The sequence below is a fragment of the Rutilus rutilus genome, assembly GCF_951802725.1.
Source record: "Rutilus rutilus genome assembly, chromosome: 7".
Lineage (NCBI taxonomy): Eukaryota > Metazoa > Chordata > Actinopteri > Cypriniformes > Leuciscidae > Rutilus > Rutilus rutilus.
The window spans coordinates 20,702,413-20,729,350 of record NC_140221.1 but is presented as its reverse complement, the minus strand read 5'-3'; the positions used below and the strand labels follow the sequence as shown (position 1 = coordinate 20,729,350).

The window sequence follows — 26,938 nt, the reverse complement described above, 5'->3', positions numbered from 1 at the left end:
AACATTCTACTTGATTTTTGATGGTGTCGGCGTAACACACTGTAAAACATTATCAATAAGTTATGACAATATGTTTTTATATTGCTTCTCCAAAATAGTAGTTTCAGTTATACAAGATTACTTTTTAAAGATTATTAATTTAAGATGAAATTACTTAAACATCCAAGTTGATTGTACTTAAAAATGTAAGGCAGCAATTTTACAGTGCAGCTTCCTGAGTTATTCATTATTAATTTGTGAGCTATCAATTTCAGTCCAAAAATAGCTAAGTATTGTTACCGCTAATTTAAGTATGATAGCCTATACATTATCATTTATCACAATTGTTTTAAATAAAGTGCATTATTCAGCAAACAACAGCATGCTTATGCAACCAATGCATGCAGTGTGTGGAACCTGTGTTACAAAAAAAATACAAAAAAAACTTCACTCTTCCCACAGATTGTGGACAACAACAGGCGTGAATACAATGTGTGAAAGCGTGATTTGAAACGTGTCCCCAAACGCCCTGGCGGACATGCGAAAGTTCCAGTACGTTCGGCCCTGTGAAGTGAAAGTGTACTTGAAAGGCCCCGCCCCCAAATACATCACGAAATGATCGATGTCTTCCTCAGCCAATCACATGACAGAGACGACTGTATTTCCTGCGCTCTCAACGAATCAGAAATGACAAAATACTAAAAAACGCGAACTTCAACTTGTCAGCAAACAGAAGGGGGAGGGGACCAACATATGGCAGTCATATTTCTGAAGCTGAAATAATGTGTTAGACGTTTTATTGTGTTGTTTACCTCGCAGAAGGTAATTGGGTTTAAATACTCTTTGCTTGGACATTTATACTGATTCATTACGTCAGTGGGGAGCGTTTTTGCCATTTTTTGCTGAAAAAATTTAGCGGGCTAGCATGCTAATATAACTGTAACGTTACTGTACAGACGGTTAGCGAGCTGCTGTTCGGTTATATTAGACAGGGGGGGCTTTACTGCGTACTTGCTTTATAACTTTGACAATATAAAAGCAGGTGAATAAACTGCTCCTCTAATAATGCAAAACATGTTTGTAATGCCAGGAAACTGAAAATCTGCTATAAATGTGCATCGGTAGTGCGCTATGATGGGAAGGTCCCAGAAAGTTTGAGATTTCAGGAAACTGCAATGGCGTGAGGGGAGACAGTCATGACAGCAGGTCGAGGAAGCCATGATCCGATCAGAGCAACTCTCTCCAAATAACACCCCTGCACCGGGTTATATATAATGATTAATTGCAGTGATGCTTTTTTTTAAAGCTTTTTGCTTATAATATTACGGCCGGGTGACATTGACTACTAATTAATAGTTGCTTTGTTTTCTTATTTTTTTTATATTTAGTTTTCGCCATTATGCTTTGGACATTAAATATAGGCCTGCATGAGCGCATTTGTGCACTCAACAACAGGTTAATTGTATATTCCTAGTTCTTCCGTTTGTGTAAATGAACTCTAACCGTTCATAGATACGCGAATACTTCATGTAATTTTAAATAGAGTGTGTAATTAAATGTTAACGTGCCTTTACATGATACAAGTGTATCATTATCTCACCCTGTGCATTCCCTTACCGTCTTTGATCCATCCATCCTGTTCATATTCTGAATCTGAACTGAAGCCCTGCTCGTGGGGGGCGTGTCAAAGATCAGCGCGGGATGTTGTTAACATTGTTATGCAAATTATTCTGGAAGAACTCTATTTTAACCCTCTCTGTATGTTCCATTTATGTGATTTTTTTTTTTTTTTACTACTAATAATAACAACAATAATATCGATAAGGCGAGATTTGAAAAATAATGTCACTTATTTAATAATATATGTTTCCTTTATTTGAGTGGGCGAGTTAATAATAATAATTATATAATAAATCAATATTAGAATGTAAATGTAACGGCTTGGTTAGTTAAATTTGATACTACTAACTCGTATAGCAAGTATCAGCATTCCCACAGTCATGGAAAACCTGTAAAAATCAGGAATTTTCAAAATGCTGTTTTCCAGGGAAGGAAAATAAATAAACAAATAAAAACCATGAAACTTCATTAGTCAAAAAGTGTGGACCCTGAAATATCATAATACTACTGCATGCATTTCCTCAGTATTATAATTATAGGTTATTTAATGATGCAATAAACCACAAGAAACTGTAATGCTCTTGGCTTATTGCTTTTTTTGTTTATGATAAAAGACTACAAATGTTATGTATAGTTCCATGTATTAATTAGCACAAACAGTTCTTCCATTTGTTTTTATTCCATTTGATAATTCTAGCCTAACTGTAGCTTTAAAAAACAATGTATCAACTTGCCACATTTATATATAGTTTATTAATATGAAGCTAATTAGCGATTTACAGTGACTTTGAACAAACCACCCTTTTCATAAAAATATATTTGATTTGCACTTTTTTATTATTTTGTTTCTTGTTTTGGTACTAACTAATGCAAAACGCTGTCATTTTGGATGCCAAACAATGTTTGAGTGAATCCGTCATGTGCAGTAGGTTCAAGCTTTTCTCCATCCCCCCCCCCCAGATTCCCAGCTGATAGATGTCCACCCCCAATGAGCCACCAGTTGGGATGTCCCATGCTGGCCCCTCACCAGGTGCTGGCCTGTCTCCGGGGCCCATCCTAGGGCCCAGCCCTGGACCCGGCCCCTCTCCTGGCTCTGTACACAGCATGATGGGCCCCAGCCCAGGGCCCCCAAGCGTCCCGCATGCTATGCAGGGCCAAGGGGCTGGAGAGTACTCACAGGATATGCAACAAATGCATAAGGTAGAGGATCGCTTTTGACATTGATTATATTAGAATAGATCAATAGTTGTCTAGTAAATGCAAAAACAGAAAAATAACATAAGTGCATGTAAATGTAAATGAACTTGTTGGAGGTTCAAACGGTCTTTTTGATGTTGCCAGTATGCCTGCAGTATGTATGACTAATCTCCTGCCTCTGTTCAGCCAATGGAGGGAATGCATGAGAAGGGGATGGGAGACGATATGCACTATGGCCAGATGAAGGGGGTGGGCATGAGATCCCTGCACAGTGGCATGGGTCCTCCACAGAGCCCTATGGATCAACACAGTCAAGGTGCAATTACTTATAAGCCATAATTTAATAACAAAGCAGAAAGCACTCAGGGATTATAATTTTAACCCTAATTATAGTTAATTATAGAGGCTCTTATTCTTCTGCCATTGAAAGATTTTAGTCTACAATTGCCTGTTATCCAATAGTGTTTATTTGTATATTTTTGTGCACTTATCTTTGGTGCTGCCTTTATGTTACACTATGTATCCTCATATGCTTATACCTATGATCCTTTGCTACCAAGGGAACTTTTTATTTTATCTGTACCTTTTACAGTTCTAAATGAATCTTTAAATGTTCATAATTAAATATTCTGCAATTAACAGTCATGGGTATAGTTTAAAAGTTGTTGATAGTAACCTCAAGATGCGGTCACATTACCAAAATTTGATGGGCAAAAAGGTCGATTGTCAATAGTGTAGAGATGCATGAAGCACGGCTCACACAGAAGTCACTTTCAAACCAAGTAGTTTTCTGTTGTTCAACATGGCGAATTTGTGTGAGCAAATTTCAAAATCTGTGTGGGGAACCTTTTTGCGGTCATGTGAAACTCCAGAGTGCACAGATTTTGCCCACTAAATTTCACAGAGCAATGGTCAATGTGACCGCACCATAAATATTATTTAACCGTGCACATGTTTTTATGCCAATTAAAATTTGTAGGCATAAAACAAATAACCAGAACTTTTGAGAAATACTCTCAAAACTCATATCAGTCTTCTAGAAAAATACAAAAAGAGAAATAGTAGACAAAACAACTGACGTAAACAAACAACTGACCAATTTAACCGCAGTCAGCTTCATAACTACAGGATACACATTTTTTTGTTTTGCTCATTAGGATACATGTCCCCTCATCCCTCGCCATTGGGCCAGGTGCCGGAGCATGTGCCTAGCCCTATGTCAGGAGGAGGGCCGACCCCGCCGCAAATGTCTCAGGGTCAGTCGCCCATGATGCCCATGGATCCGCAGGGGATGGGACAGCAGGCCAGGGGTCAGTCTGCCTTCAGCCCAATCCAGCTACAGCAACTGAGGGCTCAGATCCTGGCTTACAAGATCCTGGGCCGTGGTCAGCCTCTGCCTGAAAATCTGCAGTTAGCTGTGCAGGGCAAGAGGAGCCTCCCCACCATGCAGCAGCAGCCCGTCAATACTGGCCCCTACAACAGACCTCCAGGTGGATATGTTTTTGGCCATATTGGTATTAGCCAGTAGCCCTTTATGTGCAGTTTTCTCTTGTACAATTTATAATGATTTTAAGCCTGTTGCATGCAAAATTGGTAATCATGTTAGTTTTTTTTTTTTTTTGCAGTTCTTTTCTTTATAATATTCAATCTTGTGCTGTTTTGCTAGGTATGCAAATGCCTCATGGAGGACCTGCGACTGGCCCGTGTCCCTCTCCAGCCATGCAGACTCTTACCCAGAGCTCTGGGCCAAAACCGTGGCCTGAAGGTGAGTGTGGGATGCATTTTTTTTATTTACTTTTTTTTTTTATTATAAAAACAGATAATAGTACAGTGGGGAAAAAAACATTGTCTGCACTGTCTTCTTTTTTAACATTCTTTGCCTTACATTTAACCGACCATTTAATTAGTCTGGCCAGTGGTTCAAATGTTTCACTGGCCCCACCCAAAAAAAAAAAAAAAAAAAAAAAAGTGTTGTTGTTTTTGTTGTTTTAATCATGCAACATTGTATTCTAATAAATAAGCCAAAATGTTAGGTACCTCTGAAATTTCACAAGTCTCGACTGATTCCAATTTCGATACCACAGCAAAAACTACTAGCCTAACTAATAAAATGTTCAAAAATTATTGTGAATCTTCAGTAATAAAACAAGAACAAATGACCAAAATTCAAGCAACACCTCAAATAAATACAACAGAACAAAGATGCAAATGAATAAACAGTGCATTAGTTTTTCAGGTAAGTTTAAAAGGTACAGAAATTAAATAATCAAATGTAAAGTAGCACTGCATAGTCTTGACTGTATAAATTAAATATAGATTAATCCTTGTTAAAGCTACCAAATTTGTTCAGTCAAGATCAGTGAGTGATTTTCTCGTTGTCTTTTGTTGTTTGATTAACATTAATGACAGACCTCATGTAGGTATTTTAGGCTGCTGTCTCTTTAAGAGCTAATGCACTGATCCAGTATACTGATACACATGCGTTTTCTTTCTCATCTGTTTACATTCAGTAAAAGACATACATAACCGACAGTGTTTACGTGAATGCTCGCAAAGAAGGGCATTTTGACAGTTTTGTTGTGTGTATTTTTCCATGCAAATGCAAGAAGACGTGAAAGAGAACTCAATTCAGTACTTACACGCCATTTTGTTCTCTTTTAAGTCTTTTAACCATTTAAATGGTTAAAATCACCTGAATGTTTACATTTACATGATGATGCAGCACTGGCCCGATTGGGCAAATTACAGTTCCGTCAACTGTCCTGTGCGTCTTTCACACTGGCCCCGGGCCATCGGGCAGTCCGTAGTGTCGAGCCCTGTAAAACCACAAAAACAAAAAATGAAAAACAGATCTTAAAATTCCAACACAACAGTTTTATGTAGTCACAGATCATGTCCATTCTGGTTAAGCTGGTAAATTGAAACTTTGAAAAAGATTAAAACTTTTAAATGAAAACGCTAAGGGACAACCTTACAAAGGTTAAATCCCCTCTCTAATATGCTTTCAAATGACAGTGTATTAATTCAGTGCTATCTTCAAGGGAAAGTCACTGAAGTACACACAAATGAAAGATCATTGTTCATCTCTCTTTTTCAAGTGGTGAGTTAGTCTGGTTTAATTCTAATGCGCTGCTTATTGGCTATAGTTTTGTAAGATTCAGTTGATGTCATGTCAATTGACGTTTTCACTGCATTTTATGAAATGCCCTCATGGTGGGTTCAGAAACTGATTGATTGACCTCAGCCAGAGATAAAGATCCAGAGACTTTTTTTTTTCTCTTGTATCTTCTCTTGTGTGCATGCTCTCATTTAGGGATTGCATGTCCTTCATGCAGTTTCTTTAAAGGCATTGAACTTGACTTGAAACAGGTCATAAGAGTTTTTGTAAAGATTTTTTTTTATTTCAGAAGTGGACGTCAGTTCACACTGTGCTTTGAACTGTCTTAAAACCTGCCAACAACAGCTTTGATGTCCTCTTTGAGTATGATCAAACATCCTAACAACAATGGACTACTGAAATATATGACATTACTTATGCTGTTTCATTATGGCTCATTATATTGATCGATCTGACAACAGCATTGTGGATCACTAGAAGCTTAATGCATTTTTGCATTCAGTAGCATTTCTTTGAAAGACATGACATTTTGATAAATCTCACAAGACGTTCACAAAGCACATCTCCTGTCTTTTCAGGTCAAGGTGCAGAGACCCCCAGCACTCCACAGAAGCTGGCGGTCCCAGCGCCCAGCGGCAGACCCTCTCCAGCTCCCCCGCTGGCCCCCACCGGTACACAACCTGTGCCCAGCACCTCTCTCACCTCCCAACCTCAACCTCAGCCACCGTCTGGACCAGGCCAGCCCTCTCTCATCATCCAGCTCCAGCAGAAACAGAATCGCATCACCCCGATTCAGAAGCCTCAGGGTCTGGACCCTGTCGAACTCTTGCAAGAGAGGGAATACCGGTATGTAACAAGTAATTCATTTCAACTTAATTTACACTGGTCATTAATTGCATTTTTACATTTTATGATATTTTCTGAGGTGCACTTATAATGTTAGGACAATTTTTACATCAAAATGAAGAACGATGACGATGAAGAAGAAAGCATTGTTCTGTGTCTGTGTAGGCAGTGTGGCGCTGATGTATTCATCTCTATTTCGTTATAAGAACAAGGAAGCACAAAATTAGTCATTAGTTGTTTTTGAACTAATGAGGACATTTTGATCTCTGAAACAGTATGTTTTTATAATACAATGAGGTCTTTAATTTCAAAAGATCAGGAAAGGTTTGAATTTTTTTCATTTACAGTTAAAGGCAGCACAGTTTTACCACACATTACCACAGCTAGACAATCACGTTTGAGTACAGATTCAAGCCTGTACACCTATCATCCATTGCTCTCCTGTCTCTAAAATGTCATCAGAGCTGTTGTTGTTTTGAGAGCTGTAATGAATGTTAGAGGAGGGTGAGGAACCTTCTGAGGTTTCTGAAAGTTCCTCAGAACTTGGTTGATTACACTGGCTTGCACTATCTGAAACAACAGAAAGGTGTTAATTGTCTGATGTACCTTGAGGTCACCAACACACTTTTTTTAACACCGTCTGTGTGAAAGTTTCAGATCTTGCTGGTGATTTATAATTTAGAGAACTCTAAGGTTTACTAGAAATGATTGTCTAGAAAGTTCACCTTCAAAGACATCTCTGTTCAACAAGTTTGGTGATATGTGCTTGTTTGACAGTTTTTGCTTTCATTTTTTCACTTAATGACCACTAGAAATCTCTGTTATTCTTTAAAAAAAAAAAAGATAGTGCTAGTATTATTCAGTACATCTGTCCTTCTCATCTACGTTCAAAGACTTCAGGCCAGGATTGCTCACAGAATTCAGGAGCTGGAGAATCTTCCGGGGTCGCTGCCACCTGATCTGAGGACGAAAGCGACCGTGGAGCTGAAGGCCTTAAGACTGCTCAACTTCCAGCGGCAGGTTTGTCAATGACATGACACTCATCTTTTGTCATATCTATTCATTTATTTAAAAAAGCAATTCATAGAACAATGTAAGTACACCTCTTTAATGAGTGTGAGTATGTTTTTTAATTTCTGTATTAAAATGTAAACGTTATTATTCTGTATAAAATTTGTGATATTTTTTTCGGGGGAATACATGTGATGCAAATGTCTGATATCACAACGAAGAAAAATATTAAATAAAACAAAAAACAAAATTCTTGAAAAGAACATTTATTTAGTAAATGTAGTAGTAGTTTAGCATAATCTTTAAACTTCTCAACTGCTTTTTAATATTGATGTCATGTGGTACAACTCTTAAAGATATTTATGAAATAATATGTCATGAAATTTGTTAAAAAATGTCTTCTTTTTTTGAAAATAGGGATTACGAGTTTTCAAGGTGTAAAGAAAATACGTTATTTCTTTTTTATTGATGGTCACACCTAGCCTGGCTCCGCCCTCCTAAGTACTTCCGCTCAATTTTCACTTTCCTTCAGTACGTCATCTGGGTTTGCGGTATATTCGTGGGTTTTCTCCGGACAAATTTTTGGAGGTCCAATCAGCGAACAGAGGGAGTGGCTGAGAACGATGACGTTGATGTCGTCTGCTAGTTTTAGTTGTAGGATTACATCACGACCAAACGTTAGTGATTGGTTATGGCAGATCCAGAGTGGCTCTGGGCAGATCCAATAGTTTTAAACTTCAACAGAGTACCCGCCTTCAAGGAAGTTAACGCTTGTCAATGGAGAGTGGCCAGACTCTCTGTACAAATGAAATGTACGAGAGTCTGGTAGGAGCAGGCTAGGTCACACCATAGGTCATTTTTCGATTTTTAAAATGTAAGCTTTTTGTTTTTAAATGGTCTTAAAGTGTTTCAGAACCATTAACATACTTACATATCTTTGACCCAGAAATAAATGTCAATAATAATAATGAAAATAATTAGTGATCTAATAATTTTCTCTTTCACTGGTGCATATAATTGATACAATATAGATAAAAGCATATTTGCAGTAATTCATTACACATTACACTTCTAATGAAAATCTCTCACGTTTGCCTTTGGTTTACAAGTAATGAAATCATTTACAATAAGACAATAGAAAATTGCTCATGCATATTTTTGATTTGCTGGTTCCATTGAGCTTTGTCGTATTCACACTGTGTGGATGGTGATAGTGTCCAATTGTATGTTTAATTTACGCTGTGCAATGAAATGCACCATTAGAGGGCACCCTTGTTGTATTTCGTTGCACTCCGTCTCCTCACAATTCACAGCCTTGTTCTGCTCTAATTAACTTTCAAGAACAAAATATGTGTGAAATGCATCAGAATGTGATTATCATTTGATGAATCTCATTAGCTTAATGTATTTAGCCAGCGATGACTATGATTGATTTTTTTTCTCTCTCAGCTGAGGCTAGATGTTGTAGCCTGCATGCGCCGAGACACAACTCTGGAGACTGCCCTGAACTCCAAGGCCTACAAGCGCAGCAAGAGACAGACCCTGAGAGAAGCTCGCATGACTGAGAAACTAGAGAAGCAGCAGAAAATCGAGCAGGAGAGGAAGCGCCGACAGAAACACCAGGTGATCAATGAATGATCAGTGTACTAAGTGTGGTCAAATAAATGGACTGAACATACTCAATATACAGATAAAACAATAGACAAGCTCCCTCAGCATAATGCTCAATTCATGTGCTTACATATTGATTACTGATAAAGGTCAAGGCTCTCTTCACATTTTGCGACCTTTTTTCTGCCGGTGTGACACAATTTGTTAGAGGTTGTACTGATGCCACCAGCACGTTGCTCAAATGATAATATCTGCCATTTCTGTTACATATGACAAACATCTAACGGCAGATGAAACGCAACTGCACTACGTGTTTGAGTTGTGCTGCTAGGACCGTTTATCAGCTCGGGGCAGTAAAAGACTCAGAACAGGTTTACTCGCGGGACGATCTTGAGCATGTGACACCATTACACAGAGCTGGGATTAATAACACCGCAGCGAGAGCTAGTGGGAAGCATTCAAATTCGGTCCAGAATTCTGTTATAAACCACACATACTGTATCAAGTCAAACAGCGCTGATGTGGAAACCAGGAGAAACATTGTGCCATGAAGTTATAGAAAGCGTTTCAGTCCACAAAACACCAACATTCACCATGGATTTAATGTAGTAACGCTAACCGTAACCACTTATTGTGGCAGAATTAGTCGAATGTTTTTTTTTTACATTAGGTTATTCATATCAGGGTTCGTACAACCTTTTAAGAGAGAAATTCAGGCACTTTTCAAGTGCTTTCAAGTGCTTCAAACTTTTTCCAGCACTTCAAACCTCAATTTTTTTTATCTAATTAGGGCCCAAGCCCTGAAAGGGCAAAGGCCCTATTGTGTCCGGAAGGATATATTTTTTTTGCCTTTTTGCCACTTTTGGGGCCCTTAACATGCTCAAAAACTCTTGAAATTTTGCACACACGTCAGAACCTGCGGCCATCAGGGCCGGGCTGAAGTCGGTACAGGGGCGTGGCAGGGGGGCTCGACAGCGCCCCCTGGAATGGGGTCTGAAAACTTGGTCCATAAATCAAACACGCTTGCATGTAATAATATGAAACTCAGTACACATATAGATCTCATCGGGCCGAACAACTTTCGTGCTCTAAGTTTTACAAAAGCCCAACAGGAAGTCGGTTATTATACGTTGTTTGGAAAACGCATACAATGGAATGTGAAATACTCCTCCTAGGGATTTCATCCGATCGCCACCAGACTCGGTGTAAATGAAGTCAAGACAGTGAGGATGAATTCTTGCGAACAGATTTTTGATCTCGAACGGTTTGGCCGTGACGAGGAAACGAATTTATGGCGAATAATGGGACACAGGAAGTGTGTTATAACTTCTGCATACATTAACTGATCTTGATGAAACTTAAGCAGTGTGTTCGTTGTAAGAGGCCGATCACATGGATGTGACTATTGTGAGTCAAAGTTATAGCGCCAGGAAGGCTGCAGGAAGTTTGTCACTTTCAAAATGCTTTGAAATCACTCTCTTATTTTTACCCGATTTGCTTCAAACTTTATGTGTATAATGTAGACCCACAGCAGATGTAGACCTGTGAAAGGATTATTGATATCTTAGATACTGTTGCCATGGCAACGCATCAAACTTTAATATTATTTTTTGATGCTTTTGAGACTCTTAGCATGCTTGAAATTGCATGAAATTCGACAGACACATCACATTTATTATCCAGTAGACTAGTGCAAAGTTTCAGAAATGGGCGTGGTGGAATGGCTCAGTAGCGCCACCTTTTGACCAAAGTGGGGGGTTAGATTCATCTACAGCAACAAAACTTGGTATGTATATTGTTCTCATCAAGCCGGACAACTTTCCAATTTACAGTCATTAGCACCGACCAACAGGAAGTCAGATATTTTGGTTTGAATGTGGATTTTTCTGGAGAATTTTCTCTCCCTCTCTCTCTCTGTCTCTGTGTGTGTGAGGAGGGGGGGGGGGGGGATTTTTCACCCTTGAACGGGGTCTGAAAACTTGGTCCATAGATCAAACACGTTTGCATGAATTAATATGAAACTCAGTACACGTACAGATCTCATCGGGCCGAACAACTTTCCCTTGGTCAAGTTTTACGCCAGCCCAACAGGAAGTCGGCTATTATGGGTTGTTTGGAGAACGCTTGCTCTGGTATTTGAAATAATCTTCCTAGGCAATTCTTTCAATTGCCACCAAACTCGGTCAGCATAAAGTCAAGACATTGAGGATGCTAAATTGCGGACGGATTTTTGATATCTCGAACAGTTTGGCCGTGGCGAGGAAACGAATTTATGGCGAGAAAAGACAAAAACGAAGTGTTATAACTTCTGCATACATTAACTGATCTTGATGAAACTTCAGCAGTGTGTTCATGATAAGAGGCCGATCACATGTATGTAACTATTTTGAGTCAAAGTTATAGCGCCACCAACTGGCAGCAGGAAGTTTGTCACTTTCTAAATGCTTTTGACAAAAGTGAGGGGATTAATTTTATGTACAGTCACAAAAATCAGTACACATATTGGTCTCATCGAGCCGGACAATTTTCTAATTTACAGTCATTAGCTCCGAGCATTAGGAAGTCCGATATTTTGGTTTGAATGTGGATTTCTTTGCAAAATCAGCCTCTGAATTTTTACCCACTCCTCTTAAGTGGTTTATTTTATTCCCACCAAACTTTTTCAACATGATGAAAATACATTAAAGATGCTAAATTGTAAACAGATAATAAATATCTCAAACGGTTTTGCTATGGCGAGGGATTAAAGTAATGTCAAAAAAGGAAACACTAAAAACCTCCTATCTTCTAAAAATGTAATTATACACCATTTATTTCTATATAAAATTATACAAATATCAGAACTAAACCCATTTTATTCTTTTTTTTTTTTCAATTTAATAATTGTTTAAGTTTAAAAACATCCAGAATGTCTTTATTAGAATATTTTTAGTCCAAAAAATAAATTATGTCATTCATAGTGCTATACTGCCCTCTTGTGTTCAAAATCAGGTAGGCCTATTGTATCTATATAAAAATATACGGTGACGGTGAGAATATTTTACCACTGGTTAATCAACGTGTGACACCGCTGGGGGCTTTTGAATTGCTAACTTAAAAACGAAAGTAAAATCTGTTTGTCCATTGGATAATGGTGCAGAGCGAGCGTTTTCGCTCTTCTCTGCCCGTTCCTCGCCTGTAAAAATGTAACAACTTTTTTGTTACATTTTTGTATATATATATATATATATATATATATATAAATATAACTGCAAGCAGCGATGGAGTTACACTAAAGCCACCGGGGTGGCGGTGTCACCGGCTTGGGCCCGCAATCGCTGCTCGCAGCTATATTTATAATGTTAATTTCAATGTCATGATTTATAAAACTAAAAGTTTAAAGATGTTGGAAAACTAATAGTGGCAAACAAGCCCTTTTATAAAAAAAAAAAAAAAAAAAAAAAAAGACATGAAATGACCACTATAACCAGTAGATGGTGGCAGAGGAGCACTTATTTGCCATTTCCACTCCCTAATATGTGGAAAAAAGTGGAAAGTCACAAAGTCTCATGTAAAACAAAAACTTTTCTTCAAATTGTGACTGAATTACACAGAAAACAAGTAAAGAGAGCTCCTTTTATAATCACTGAAGCTGTCTGTCAGTTCAGTATGATACAATAGAAGAACAATGGTCAATTTAAGAGTATAGAATATAAAAATTTTCCATTCAAAGATGAGGTTTTTGCACGTTACTGTTGTTGATCATTTTTTATTTATCTGCATATCAATTCAAGTTCAGTGCTTCACTGTTAAATTTCCAATAAACAAACATATAATTGTATTAGTAACTGCACTTATTAATGCAAAACAATAGTCATTTTATGGTTAAATTAACTTTATGATAAATTTTCCCCCGGCTACCAAATCAGGTGTTGGCGCCACCATCTGGAGAACTTAGTGGCACCAGTGCCATTGCTTTCAAATGTTAGTCTGGAGACCTGAGGGAGCTTTTAAGAGGGGTCATATCATGAGGAATCAAATTTCCTTGGCCTGCCAAGTCAAGCTGAGACAATAAGAAGGATGTAGGATAACGCTCTCCTAAACACCAGAATAACTGTGGAGACTAAAAGGATTGAAAATTGCTCTTCCTGGCAGTGTGTAAGACCTGACCATCTGCCTGACCTTCTGAAGATTCCTAGCTTTAGAAACAAGTGGCTGAAGTCTATTAAGATGTCTTTAAAACATTTCCATCTGACATTAACAGTTTGTGCTGCACATTTGATCCAGATTTTTTATGAACCTGTTATTTTTAACTTTCTATTTACCAAAGAATCCTGAAAAAAATAAAATAATTCCACACAAATATTCAGCAGCACAACTGAGTTCAACATTTCAACAAGAAATGTTTTTGAGAAGAAAATCAGCATATTAGAATGATTTCTGGGGGACAATAATAATAATAATAATAATAATATTTTACAATATTAATGGTTTCACTGTATTTTTTTCTTTTTTTAAAAAGCAAAAAAAAAAAAAAAAAAAAAAAACATTTTAAAAAACATCAGAAAGAAAATTTATAAGACAAAAAGCATTATATGACCTGTATAGAACACAAATGGTTGAGGAGTTTTAAAGTGGCTTTGCTCTTTAATTCATGCTGTGTCATTCTTTACTTCTTGTAGGAGTATCTCAACAGCATTCTGCAGCATGCAAAAGATTTCAAGGAATATCACAGGTCCATCTCTGGAAAAAATCAAAAGCTGTCCAAGGCCATTGCTACCTGGCACACTAACACAGAGAGAGAGCAGAAGAAGGAGACTGAAAGAATCGAGAAAGAGAGGATGAGGAGACTGATGGTATGAAGCACCATTTCTAGCATCATTATAAAACTTTGTGTTTCATTGTCTTCACTGCCTTCGCATAAAAATGAGCATACACCACAACATACTGTCCAGTTCTTAAACAAATCACTTAACTGGTGCTTTTCCTTCTATTGATCATTAATTCATTCTTTTTAATGAATTACTTTAATTATTTAATTAACTGATAATGATTGGTGATTCACTCTGAATCAAACACAGAGTCTAATCAAACACAGAGACTTAATCATAGACTGAACTCACTTCTACACTGATTTGGCTCAGATGACTTTCTCGCATATGTCTCGAACTGAGAACTAGTACTGTGTTTTAAAATGTAAAAAATGTAAAAAATAAAAAAATAAACATTTTCCCTTAAAGGTTCTCATAGGCTCTCTGTCTGTTTTCCTAGGCTGAGGATGAAGAAGGTTACAGGAAGCTAATTGACCAGAAGAAGGACAAGCGTCTTGCCTACCTTCTTCAACAGACAGATGAATATGTGGCCAACCTTACTGAGCTTGTCTATGAGCACAAGGCTGCTCAGGCTGCAAAGGAGAAGAAGAGGAAGAGAAAGAAGAAAAAGGTATAGAAAATACCCTATAGAAAAGAATCCATAAAATCACTTATTCTCAAGTCTGATATAGTAAAGTATACAGTTTTATTAGGTTCAATTCCGTTTATACCACTGTTTTTTTTTTACAATCATCAAACACTCAATGCTTGCTTATTTCTTTCATGTTTAACCTTCAGAAGGAAGCTGGTGATGCCGAAGGAATGGGAGCCATTGGGCCTGATGGAGAGGTAAGTAAATTGGTATGAAAATGAAAGCGGAGTAGATGTGAATAACTGACTGATGTTTGATCTTAATGGTAAAGTTACTCTGTCAAACCTAATCTAACATGGCCTGTCACAGAAAGCCTGCTTTAATGTTTACTTATTTGTGCAGCCCATAGATGAGAACAGCCAGATGAGTGAGCTGCCAGTCAAAGTCATTCAGACAGAGACTGGGAAAGTGCTGCAGGGGACAGATGCCCCCAAGTCTAGTCAGTTAGAGGCTTGGCTCGAGATGAACCCTGGGTAAGCTGTCCTCACATTGCATCCTCTGTGTGTCTGGTAATTAAAAACATTTGGATTGAGCTGTGAAGCTGCAGTGAGCCATTTGTTTACAGCACTGTGGGGAAGACAATATTGAAAGGGATGCAGTAGAAAAGGGAAAATATGCTACTTGACATCCCACCAAACAAATAAATACATAGACATTGAATACAATTTGTGTAGAAATTATTGTGCATGTTTATCATCCTAAAGCCTCTGCTAATAATATTAAAGAATCCATATGAGACTTTTTAATGTTTCCTTTTCCTTTAGTGTGTAATGGATCTGTCTGCGCATGTAAGACCTGCAAAGTTAAAAAGCTCATAGGTCAAAAAGCAAATAATTGTTTTGTATATGTATAAATACACACATATGCATGTATATATTTAAGAAGAATGTGTTATTTATATATAAAATATGTATTATAATATGTATAAATATATACATGCAAATGTTTCTTAAATATATACATGCATATGTGTTTAAATATACAAAATAATTATACACAGTACACATATATTATGTAAACACAAACTTATATTTTGGATGCGATTAATCGCGATTAATCGTTGCCCAGCACTAATATTGATATATTGTACAGACTCGATATACCGCCTAGCCCTAATGGAGGTGCCAGAATAATGTGCAGTATGTGAAAAATTATGTTTTTTTGAACATTAAAGCATGTTAACCTATTCTAGTACAACATTCTAAGTGCGACGGCCACAACTCAACATCCAGTCAAGTCATCCCTGCCTTGCTTTTTTTTCTTTTTCAACAAACTGTTACACTCGGATGTACATCACAATACAGAACTGAACTGATCAACATTTTATTCTTGTGTAATCACTTATGAAATCTTAAAAAATTACATTGAAATAATAGAATTGTAAAAATTTGCATTTTCATGTGACCATGCGTTTTGGATAAAAAATACCTATCCAACAGAGACTGAAGCTTTGTGCAAACCTCCTGTGTAGCAGATCTTAATTTAGCTATGGGGGAAAAAGCTTTGATAACAAGCACCTTTTAAGCTTGTGTTGTCAATAAACCCTTTTCAGGCTTCAAGTGTTTACTAGTGCATTATGCCCTTTTAAACAGCTATGAAGTTGCTCCACGGTCAGACAGTGAAGAGAGTGGGTCGGAATTTGAAGAGGAGGTGAGTGTCCTCTTATTTCTGCTCATTGAGCTTTGTCAGCTCCTTGGTGTGGAGTGAGTCATACATAAGTACACAAACTCACACACATTATTATCCTTTTCTCTGCATTCATAAAGCATCTCCCATAAGCCTTTTCAGTATCTGCCTAAGTAGCCCCTTTTCTTTTCTGAATATGCAGCTATATTGTGTAACTCGAGCAATCACAGTGCATTAAATGAGCTTAATCCGCTAATACTCCTTTTTAGGATGATGAAGAGGTGGTCTCCAGAGCCGAATCCGAAGAAAAGAAAGTCATCGATCCCAACAGTGATGAAGTATCTGAAAGAGCAGCCAAGCACATCATAGAGTATGTTGCCTGTTCTCACTTCAAAACAAAAAATTCCTTGTTGAACTGGATTGAACTTATGTACAGGGGGGTTCAAAAGTTTCTATTTAGCAGTTTTCTGATTTTCTACACTTTTTGCATCGCAAATTATATTATCAGTTTGATGAGTTAAGCGAAAAGTGGAATTTAAAGGGATGGCTCACCCAAAATACTCACCCTTAAGTTGTTTCAAATCTGTATAATTTATTTCTTCTGCTGAGCACAAAATAAAATATTTTGAAGGTTGTTTGTATCCAAACAGTTGATGGGCCCCAATGACTTCCATTAAATTTTTTTCCCCTTACTATGGAAGTCAATGGCTCCCATCAAATGTTTGGTTACAAGCATTCTTCAAAATATCTTCTTTTGTGTTCAGCAGAAGAAAGAAATTCATGCAGGTTTGGAATAACTTTAGAATGAGCAAATGATGACAGAATTTTCATTTTTGGGTGAACTATCCCTTTAAGTATATCTCTCAGTATTTTTACTTTAACGACAGCTGCAGTTGAGTTTCAAGTTAAGTTTGTGTAAAACCTGATGATCATGTGATCCAGCATGATGGTTTGAGATGAGCTTCTTAAGATTCAAGGGAACCATGAACATCTGACCGTCTTTACAAAGAGTCACATGTTCAGTGTCTCAAATGGAATCTGATTAGTGATAAAAACTACAGTGCAGAATTGTAAATATATTTTTGTCATAACGTTTATTTGTTTTAATTAAATTCATTTATTTCCAGGTTTAATTTGTATTTGTTCTCAAACTTTTAAACCTCACTGCACATGCTATAATTATTTGGGAATTATTGAAAGATAAGTGAAAGTGCCAGATTTTCAAGGGGTTACAGTGTCTCGGGAACGGCTGATTTCCTGGGATTTTCACACACAACAATCTCTAGAGATTACAGAGAATGCTGTGAAAGCTAAAAAGCACCCAGTGAGCAGAGTTTCTGTGGGTGAAAAGTCCTTGTCGATGAGAGAGTTTGCTCACAGGAAGGCGAAATACCTGAAAAAAAACACATATAACAACAGTGCTGTGCACGAGAGATTGTCTGAATGCACAACACATTCAACCTTGAACTGGATGGGTTATAGCAACAGAAGAGCACAAAGGGTTTCGAAATATAAATCCATAGATGAGTTCTGCCTTGTGTCTGTGGATCATGCTGATGGTGTTAGGAAATACAAACTGAGTATTGCATGAATGGCACGGTCTACTTGCGTATTGTTAGTAGTCGGCAGAACCTCTGATCACATAGTCTACATGCGTTTTCAGCAAAGCATTTTTTGGGTGTGTTTTGTAAGTAATAAAGTGGCCACAGGCTGTATGTAGAGCATATTGCATATTTCTATTCCCTTTTAAAGTGTTATGCATCCAGTTTTAGTTTTTTTATTCTACATAGCAAACAAACAAAAGTTTAAGTTAAAAGTGAAGTTTTACAGAGCTTGTAAATGATATCGTGAACTTAGAATTATAAGGTTCTATCTCCGTTTAGGGTAGTTCTGAGATATTGAGCATCAAAGTTTTTACATCCCAGCTGGCAAAACTGTTATGTAGTATAATCTATTTTATTAATAACTACTAACAAAATATTTGTTTACAAAAATAACACCACACAGGCATTAATAAACACCTGGATCAGATTATGGATCAGATTATGTCAGAAGCTCAATTTCGACCAAAAGTGGAGATAGAACCTTATAATTCTAAGCTTGCGATATTGCAAGTGAACGAAGGACCTGCTCTGTTTGAACTTAATATTTAAAAATTAAACAGCTAAATAAATACTGGGTATTTTCTTTACTTGTAATTTCAATGGATGGACAACTATAATGAGAGAATATTAAAAATATCTTAATTTGTGTGTCATAGGTGAATGAAAGTCTTATGGGATAATGACCCTGGGTCATTCTACACCCCGGGTAAACTGAATCCTGGGTTATCTTGCTTCACAAATCACATTGCTCATAATTTACATGGGGTTAACAATTAATCCTGGGTATTCAAAAGCTGACGTTTCACATTGTACATTCCTAAACCCTGGGTCAACGTTCATATTTGCATATTTGCGGGGTCAGTGCCATTGATTGGATGAACGCAGCTCTCAACCTGTTTACAGAAAAGCTAAATTACAAGTGTGAAATGCTCCTTTACCTGAGGTTAAAAGCAGTGTTCAGAACGACGATAACCTGGGGTTAAGCGCAGTTTGAAAAGCCCTAATGAGGATGCGTAAATGATAACATCATTTTTATTTGTGGATGAACTATCCTTTTAATGTTTGATCCTGTGTTGCAGCTCTGCTAAGCAGGATGTGGATGACGAGTACAGTGTTCAGGCGGGAGAGACCAGCTCCCAGTCTTACTATGGCGTGGCCCATGCAGTCATAGAGAGGGTGGACAAACAGTCCACCCTTCTGATTAACGGGACCCTCAAACATTACCAGGTAAAGCAACAAATAAACCAAGCTTTAAATAGACTCCTCCATAGATACATTATTCTTGGAATCCATCTTCTCTGAAGACAGCTGTGTAATGATATTTCAAGGGATTATGCTCTAGAAATGGAAGAGGCTGCAGGAAAGAAATCACTCAGAGAGGATATTTAAAAAATGTAGTAGCTTGTATTGAATCTGTTATCCCCTTTGGGCAGTAATGGATTTCAAAAGAGAAACAGACCTGTTATCTCCTGTTTATCCTTTGAAAGAATTAAGTGAGCACTAGGATTCATGCTTTATTAATTCCACTCGGCATCTGTGAAAAAACAATTGGATCTATTGTGCCATGTTCTGGAATCTGTGTGTCGACTAATGTGTCTGCTCGGTTGTCTGTTTGTGATGCTTTTAAGATATTACCGCCAAATAATGCAAATCTTTTTGTTCAGATCCAGGGTCTGGAATGGATGGTGTCTCTGTACAACAACAACCTGAATGGTATTCTGGCCGATGAGATGGGTCTGGGGAAAACCATTCAAACTATCGCCCTTATCACCTATCTGATGGAAAACAAGAGGCTCAATGGGCCGTACCTCATCATCGTACCGCTCTCGTAAGTCCAACTAGCAAGCTGTAAATAACGAGATAAGAGGTGTAATGAAGTGATAAGAGGTGTAATGAAGTGAAATGTCTAAGAGGATTTGCAGTGTAATGGCTTCATTAGGTAGCTAAACACTATAACACACAGTTGACCTCTAATGACTGAAAACGCTGTGATAGTGATTTGTGATGTTGCATTTTTAGTCACTGAACAGTTGTCATATTGATCATGCATGATTAGTTGGACATTGAATTAATTGGTACAACATCTTGTTACTGTCACGGATGAGGTGGTTAAGATATAGCGCACGACGAAAGAGATACAATATGATACTTTAATTCAAAACTTAGACCAGAGAACAAACAACCACAAATCAGTGATAACAATATATTTAATACAAGCTTAAAAACATAGAGAACAGCTGGGCAAATAAACTCAATGACAGTAACCATAGTAACTAACAGGACACAGCTGAACCAAATGAACTAATGAAGGAGGAGTGGCTAGAAACTGAACAATAAACAGAGGAAGTCCAAACACAAACAGAAACATGACAGTTACAATATTTGTGTAGTTTGTCTTGTCTTCTCAATTGCAAAAGGCCCTATAGGAATGGTGAAAATGACCCTGAGCACCATGTTTTAGCTAGTTATTTTGATTGATTTGTGCAATGGCCAGGAATGTCCTCAAACAGCTTTACCTCACACCTATCATTAAGTCTGCCTTTACTCGTTTATTCCCTCTAGTATAAAACAAATGATAGTATTGATTTTCGTTTTTTCATAGGACTTTGTCCAATTGGGTTTATGAGTTGGACAAGTGGGCACCAAGTATTGTGAAAATTTCCTACAAGGTAGTCATTGATTTTTACTATCAGTATGTATAGTTACTGTGGACAATTTAATGTTATGATGTAATATATCATAAAGGTAATAATATCAGTTAATGGCGATTTCTGTTTTAATTCTTCAAAGGGCACTCCATCAATGCGGAGGTCTTTTGTGCCGCAGCTCCGCAGTGGGAAGTTTAATGTCCTTATAACCACGTACGAGTACATCATTAAAGACAAGCACATTCTCGCCAAGGTAAAGGCCATGCATTTACGTTTGCATTTGCAGACACTTTCATCTAAAGTGCATTCTTCCATTTAAAAGTTTGGGGTCAGTATTACAATTTAAAATAACTTTTTATTTAAGTTAATTTTTTTATATATATATATTATATTTTAAAATATATATATATATATATTTTTTAAATATAATTTACTCCTGTGGTGGCAAAGCTGAATTATCAGCAGCATATTCCAGTCTTCAGTGCCACATGATCCTTCAGAAATCTTTCAGATATGCTGATTAGCTGTTTTTTTTGTCGTAATTCTTTGAATAGAAAGTTCAAGTTCCTGCATTCCCTGGGACTCGAACCCATGGTCTTGGAGTGGCACATGTTTGTAGAACAATCAGTGCCTTAATGCCCTAATTGTCAATTCCTTTCCAACCCCCAGATTCGCTGGAAGTATATGATTGTGGATGAGGGTCACCGCATGAAAAACCATCACTGCAAGCTCACGCAGGTGTTGAACACCCACTACGTCGCCCCCAGAAGGCTGTTGCTCACTGGGACCCCTCTACAGAACAAATTACCTGAGCTCTGGGCGCTGCTCAACTTCCTGTTGCCCACCATCTTCAAAAGCTGCACCACCTTTGAGCAGTGGTTCAATGCTCCATTTGCAATGACTGGAGAGAGGGTAGACTGTTATATTTCACCCTTATAGATTTACCATCCTGTTTTACACATTACACTGTAGCTTAAAGAGGTTTCTCTCTGTTGCGGATTACACCGATTCAGGTGGATCTAAATGAAGAGGAGACCATCCTCATCATTCGCCGTTTGCATAAGGTATTACGTCCCTTCCTTCTGCGCAGACTGAAGAAAGAAGTGGAGTCCCAGTTACCTGAGAAGGTAAGGATCCATTCTGTCACACTTTTTTAATGAAAGTGGAAAAGGAGATACCAAGCAAAACAACAGTATTAATGGTTTATAGGTTCAGGTTAGAGTTGTCAAAATTGGTCTATTGGTCTGAAATCTTTTAAACTGTAAAGCTTTGAGCGCTGTTGAGTGTAATCACAAACACCTCTGATTTGCCTTTCAAAAGCTCCCGTCTATATCTGTGTAAGCGCTCGGTGAAGAGCATCATTGATGTATATTTACAACATGTTTTTGAAGCGCTGATCATTGTAGCCAATCACAGACATATCCAATGAGCGTGTGAGTACAATGGGCAATCAGAGGTGTTTATGATTGCGCTCAACAGCGCTCAAAGCGTCAACTTTTTTTTTTTTTTTTTAGTACCGACTTGAAAAAATAAAAAATACAACATTCTTTACAAAATTATTTTATTTATTTCCAAAAACAACAAAAAAGAAAATCATTGTACAAAAAAAAAAAAAACCATCTTCCAAACAAAGTATGAATGACATCTGTATGTCATGCGGATGAGGTTATATTAATGCATTGGGTCTTAATTTGTCACAGGTGGAGTATGTCATCAAATGTGACATGTCAGCCATCCAGAAGGTTCTGTACAGGCACATGCAGGGCAAAGGTATCCTGCTCACAGACGGCTCAGAGAAAGACAAGAAGGTAAAGAGAGAGGCTGTATGGTAACTGTAACTGTATTGTTACACTGCTGTTTGGATTAAAGCAGAGTTCATGGGGTTTAACTTGATGTTTTTCATCCACAGGGTAAAGGAGGAGCCAAGACTTTAATGAACACCATCATGCAGCTGAAGAAGATCTGTAACCATCCCTACATGTTTCAGCACATTGAGGTATCGCAATATGTCTCAGTCATGGTTATTATTAAGCTGAAATAAAATATGAATATTGGTTTAAAAAATTTGAAATGTTCTTTTGGCAGTAAACTGAAAAAAGGTTTTAAGTTGAAGCACTAATATTATTAACAAATCAGCATTATAACTTTCCAGAGCTATTGGTCTAAAAAATTAGGAAAAACGTTTAAAATGTATAATTCATTACATTTACGAGCCTTACAATCTCTGAAAAAATGACACGCATCAGTTTAACAGAAAAAATTAAGTTGCTCTTTTTGTCCATTCTTCTTTGAATTTTTGGTCTACTTCGTTGTCTTCTGTGTATCAGAATAGTGAATTGTGTCAATGCGTTCATCGTGTCTGATGATGAACGCATTCACACAATTAATTATTCTGATACACAGAAGACAACGCTGTTGTATAAGTGTCCTTATTTGCACATATATGTTTATCTTGAAGAAGACATGGTGGAATATGTGCGCATGCACATATGCTGGTTCATGTTTGGAGCACTAGAGTATATGAAATAATAGAAAAACTTGAAATACGCTCGCTCTGGTCCGGATATGAACTGTGATCCGTGTTGCGACTCTTGTTAAACTCATCACGGAGTTCCGTACAAAGAACACTCTTGTGTGTTGTTGCATATTAAATATGAGTCATATTTTACCATGTGTTGGTAGTCAAACTACAGCTTTGACCACATCGTTGGGAAAATGCAAACAACACTTTTGTTTTACTGTTTTGAGGAAACATACACTTACGAACACATGTGTCTGAAAAACAACTCCACAAAGCAGAACAGGCAGAGGTGTACAAACAGCACTGAAATGGTCTTTCATGACATTTGACTTCTCTGTAATGTGTTGGCATCCATAGTACAGTGCAGTGATTGGATTAAAAGAGAAAAGCTCAGAAATTGATGACATAGATGCCTTCTCTCCAGGCACTGGAGCTGTTTTTTTCTCGTAGCATGAAAGTTAATTGGGTCTAAAAAGCATTGGACCCCATTGACTTTTAATGTATTTATGTAAAATATCTTTTAGACCTAAAACTACTTCATATATATGGAGTTAAAACTTCGGTCAACAATCAAAACGAAGCATTCTAAGGTGCCATGGTATTTTTCTACTTGTATGGCATCAGCTGTACTCATAGTGTCTATTTTGTACTTTAGGAATCCTTTGCTGAACACTTGGGATATCCAAATGGCATTATCAGCGGGTGAGTACGGATCAAATCGACCATTACCATGAATTGTTCATTCATCATATATGGATCACTAAACACAACGCAGAGCCCCTGCAGTACATGACATTTTAGAGATGCTATTTTGTTGTCCTAGCCCTGACCTGTACCGTGCCTCTGGCAAGTTTGAGTTACTGGACCGCATCCTGCCCAAGCTGAAGGCCACCAATCACAGAGTGCTTCTGTTCTGTCAGATGACCACCCTCATGACCATCATGGAGGATTATTTTAGCTACCGTAACTTCCTCTATTTGCGTCTGGATGGTCAGTAATCAGTGCAAACCTCCTTTTATGTTTTCCTGTCCTTTAGGACCTCAGTGTTAGGGATTTTTCAATTGGTGGCCCACCACTTTTTTAATGAGTGTAATCACACACACTGTACATGCTGCCCTTTCTCTTTCATTAACACATTTCTGGTTGTGTCCTCCAGGAACTACGAAGTCTGAAGACCGGGCAGATCTTTTAAAGAAATTCAACAGTGAAGGCTCCCAGTATTTTATCTTCCTGTTGAGCACCAGGGCAGGTGGTTTGGGCCTTAACTTGCAAGCTGCAGACACCGTTGTGATCTTTGACAGCGACTGGAACCCCCACCAGGTTTGTGTGATTCAGAGGAACTAGACATTCACTTCGCTAGTTTTCAGCTCAGCAGTGATCTGTCTTCTCTAAATCCGACTTGAAAAAGATCTTGTAGTATAAGTGATTCACCTTGGTTGAGATAGTTGTGGAATTCAGAAATATAAAAGGAATTGTATTTTTTTTGTATATAAAAGGAATTGTCTTTATTTATCACAATTGCAACTTTTTTTAACTCTATTTAACTGATTATGATTGTACTGTATATCTCACAATGTGAATTATTTTTTTATTATTATTATTTTTTTATCAATATAGCCCGGTTTACACAACGCCATTTTTTACTAAAAACGTAAAACTTTTTTGTCGTGTAAATGAACGGACAAAATACATACAGTGTTTTGGGGGCCTAAAGACACAAACTTTTGAAAACGGGTTTCAAAGTGCAAGTTTTTGAAAACAATACCATTAACATCTCCGTTTTAACTACAAAAATGTGAAACATTGATAGCATACACATGCGTATTACGTATTTAGTCTATAGGCATACGTGTGTGGCTTGAGTGCTCTCAATAAAATAATGCTTTTGTGCGCAGGCATGTAGTCTTTCTGTACAAAGTGACATTTCCAACTAGTGGCCTGACATGCATAATACAGTGTTTTAGTCGTTTGCGGATCCGTGTGAATGGGGATGGTTTTGATAAGGTCGTCTGTATAAAGAAAAAAACGTTTCCGTATTAAGTACATCATTGTCATGTAAACGTACCCTTACTCTGAAGTAGAAACAGGCTTCCATATTAGTTGACAAATATGTACATTTTGATTTATTAGCATTAGAATTGTTGGTTAAAAATTCTAGGACTGTATACGGGAAAAAGTAAACTATGGTTCAAAAGCTGTTGTTTTTTTGTGGAAAAAAATACTATTATTCAGCAAGTATGATTGCTGAAAATGGATCAAAAGTGACCATAAAAGACATTTTTAATGTTACAAAGATTTAGATTTCAAATAAATGCTGTTCTTCTAAACTGTATTCATCCTGAAAAAAATGCTTTGTCATCACAGCTTTTCCATCACAGGAATAAATTACATTTTAAAATATATTCAAATAGAAAATTGCAATAATATTTCACAGTAGTATTGTTTTTACTGTTTTTTTTTTTTAAATAAAATGGTCCTGTACTGTACATATATCACAAATAAAATAAATTCATGTATTTTCTCAATTAATACAAGGCCATAAAAGCTACATGCATTATGATTAGCAAAATGCTCTTTCAAATTTGTTGTATAGTATTTAATACCACAGCACTTTTTTTTTATGCCAACTAACCACAGACAAGTATACATTTTGAGGTGATTTTTGAAGTGTTTATATATTTATTGCTTTATTTATTCATTTATCTTATTAATTTATTATTTTCATTCATATGTTGGTGGTGGTGGTTGGATGATTTGTTTTTTTTATGCAGCAGCATGAAGTTTGGGCTTTTTTTCCCCACGCATTTTCAGCAGAAGATGCTACAATTTTCCCTCCATCCGCCTCCACATACAGCAATCTTCAGCCAATTTGAAATGTTTATTTTTCCTTCTCCAAAGAACAAGCCAGAAAGATTGCACCATGCCTCTTCTTAATAACACTCTTGCCCTCTGATTGTAACTGATATAACTTTGTTAATCACACTCAACTGTGATTTCAATCACCAGGACTTGCAGGCACAGGACCGAGCCCACCGCATCGGCCAGCAGAATGAAGTACGCGTACTGCGTCTGTGCACTGTTAACAGTGTGGAGGAGAAGATTCTAGCAGCGGCCAAATATAAACTAAACGTTGATCAGAAGGTCATTCAGGCAGGCATGTTTGATCAGAAATCCTCTAGCCATGAACGTAGAGCCTTCCTGCAGGCTATTCTGGAGCACGAGGAACAGAATGAGGTGAGTCGCTTCAACAAGCACAGATGGCATTTGGAGTAACTGATAAACTGGTTAATTTGATCTAATGATGCACTGAGGTAAAAATTATTGGAAAAAGCCAGATTCTTTTTAGTTTACTAGCCATTATGAAAGGCATACATTGCCATTATGAAAGCATACATTGCCATTATGAAAGCATACATTCAAATTACACTTCACCACATACATTTGTCTCCCAAAATGGATATAAATCCAATCTACTATTCCCGCAAATATATAAATATGCAAATACTGTTTAACAGATGATGCCAGTACCAGGCTGTGAAATTTTCTGTTGAATACTCTCGTCGCCCCACATAGCAGTTAATGTTTGAGTTTTCACGGTTTATCCATCCATGTGTCTCATCAATGATTGCAGGCTCGTGTGTCAATTGTGGGGCTCTCAAACTTCTGCACTCGGATGGCTGCTTGGGAGAAGTAAAGTTTATATATGTGGCTTGAA

General features: G+C 37.4%; 1 protein-coding gene across 1 annotated transcript in view; it reads left to right on the top strand.

The window, feature by feature from the left end:
- The first annotated feature begins 687 nt into the window (after nucleotides 1-687).
- The window catches only part of smarca2 (SWI/SNF related BAF chromatin remodeling complex subunit ATPase 2), a 43,602-nt gene continuing 17,351 nt past the window's right edge, over nucleotides 688-26,938 (top strand). The window contains exons 1-26 of the mRNA XM_084414243.1: nucleotides 688-801; nucleotides 2,560-2,799; nucleotides 2,983-3,112; nucleotides 3,954-4,286; nucleotides 4,463-4,561; nucleotides 6,493-6,760; nucleotides 7,654-7,780; nucleotides 9,221-9,394; nucleotides 14,044-14,217; nucleotides 14,633-14,803; nucleotides 14,971-15,021; nucleotides 15,167-15,297; nucleotides 16,417-16,474; nucleotides 16,720-16,820; nucleotides 19,134-19,281; nucleotides 19,719-19,882; nucleotides 20,657-20,723; nucleotides 20,845-20,955; nucleotides 21,372-21,614; nucleotides 21,716-21,829; nucleotides 22,403-22,510; nucleotides 22,612-22,698; nucleotides 23,879-23,925; nucleotides 24,047-24,213; nucleotides 24,380-24,543; nucleotides 26,230-26,492. Of these exons, the coding sequence (XP_084270369.1) occupies nucleotides 2,575-2,799; nucleotides 2,983-3,112; nucleotides 3,954-4,286; nucleotides 4,463-4,561; nucleotides 6,493-6,760; nucleotides 7,654-7,780; nucleotides 9,221-9,394; nucleotides 14,044-14,217; nucleotides 14,633-14,803; nucleotides 14,971-15,021; nucleotides 15,167-15,297; nucleotides 16,417-16,474; nucleotides 16,720-16,820; nucleotides 19,134-19,281; nucleotides 19,719-19,882; nucleotides 20,657-20,723; nucleotides 20,845-20,955; nucleotides 21,372-21,614; nucleotides 21,716-21,829; nucleotides 22,403-22,510; nucleotides 22,612-22,698; nucleotides 23,879-23,925; nucleotides 24,047-24,213; nucleotides 24,380-24,543; nucleotides 26,230-26,492 (3,725 nt within the window). The 5' untranslated portion in view covers nucleotides 688-801; nucleotides 2,560-2,574. The remainder of the gene's footprint in view (nucleotides 802-2,559; nucleotides 2,800-2,982; nucleotides 3,113-3,953; nucleotides 4,287-4,462; nucleotides 4,562-6,492; nucleotides 6,761-7,653; nucleotides 7,781-9,220; nucleotides 9,395-14,043; nucleotides 14,218-14,632; nucleotides 14,804-14,970; nucleotides 15,022-15,166; nucleotides 15,298-16,416; nucleotides 16,475-16,719; nucleotides 16,821-19,133; nucleotides 19,282-19,718; nucleotides 19,883-20,656; nucleotides 20,724-20,844; nucleotides 20,956-21,371; nucleotides 21,615-21,715; nucleotides 21,830-22,402; nucleotides 22,511-22,611; nucleotides 22,699-23,878; nucleotides 23,926-24,046; nucleotides 24,214-24,379; nucleotides 24,544-26,229; nucleotides 26,493-26,938) is intronic.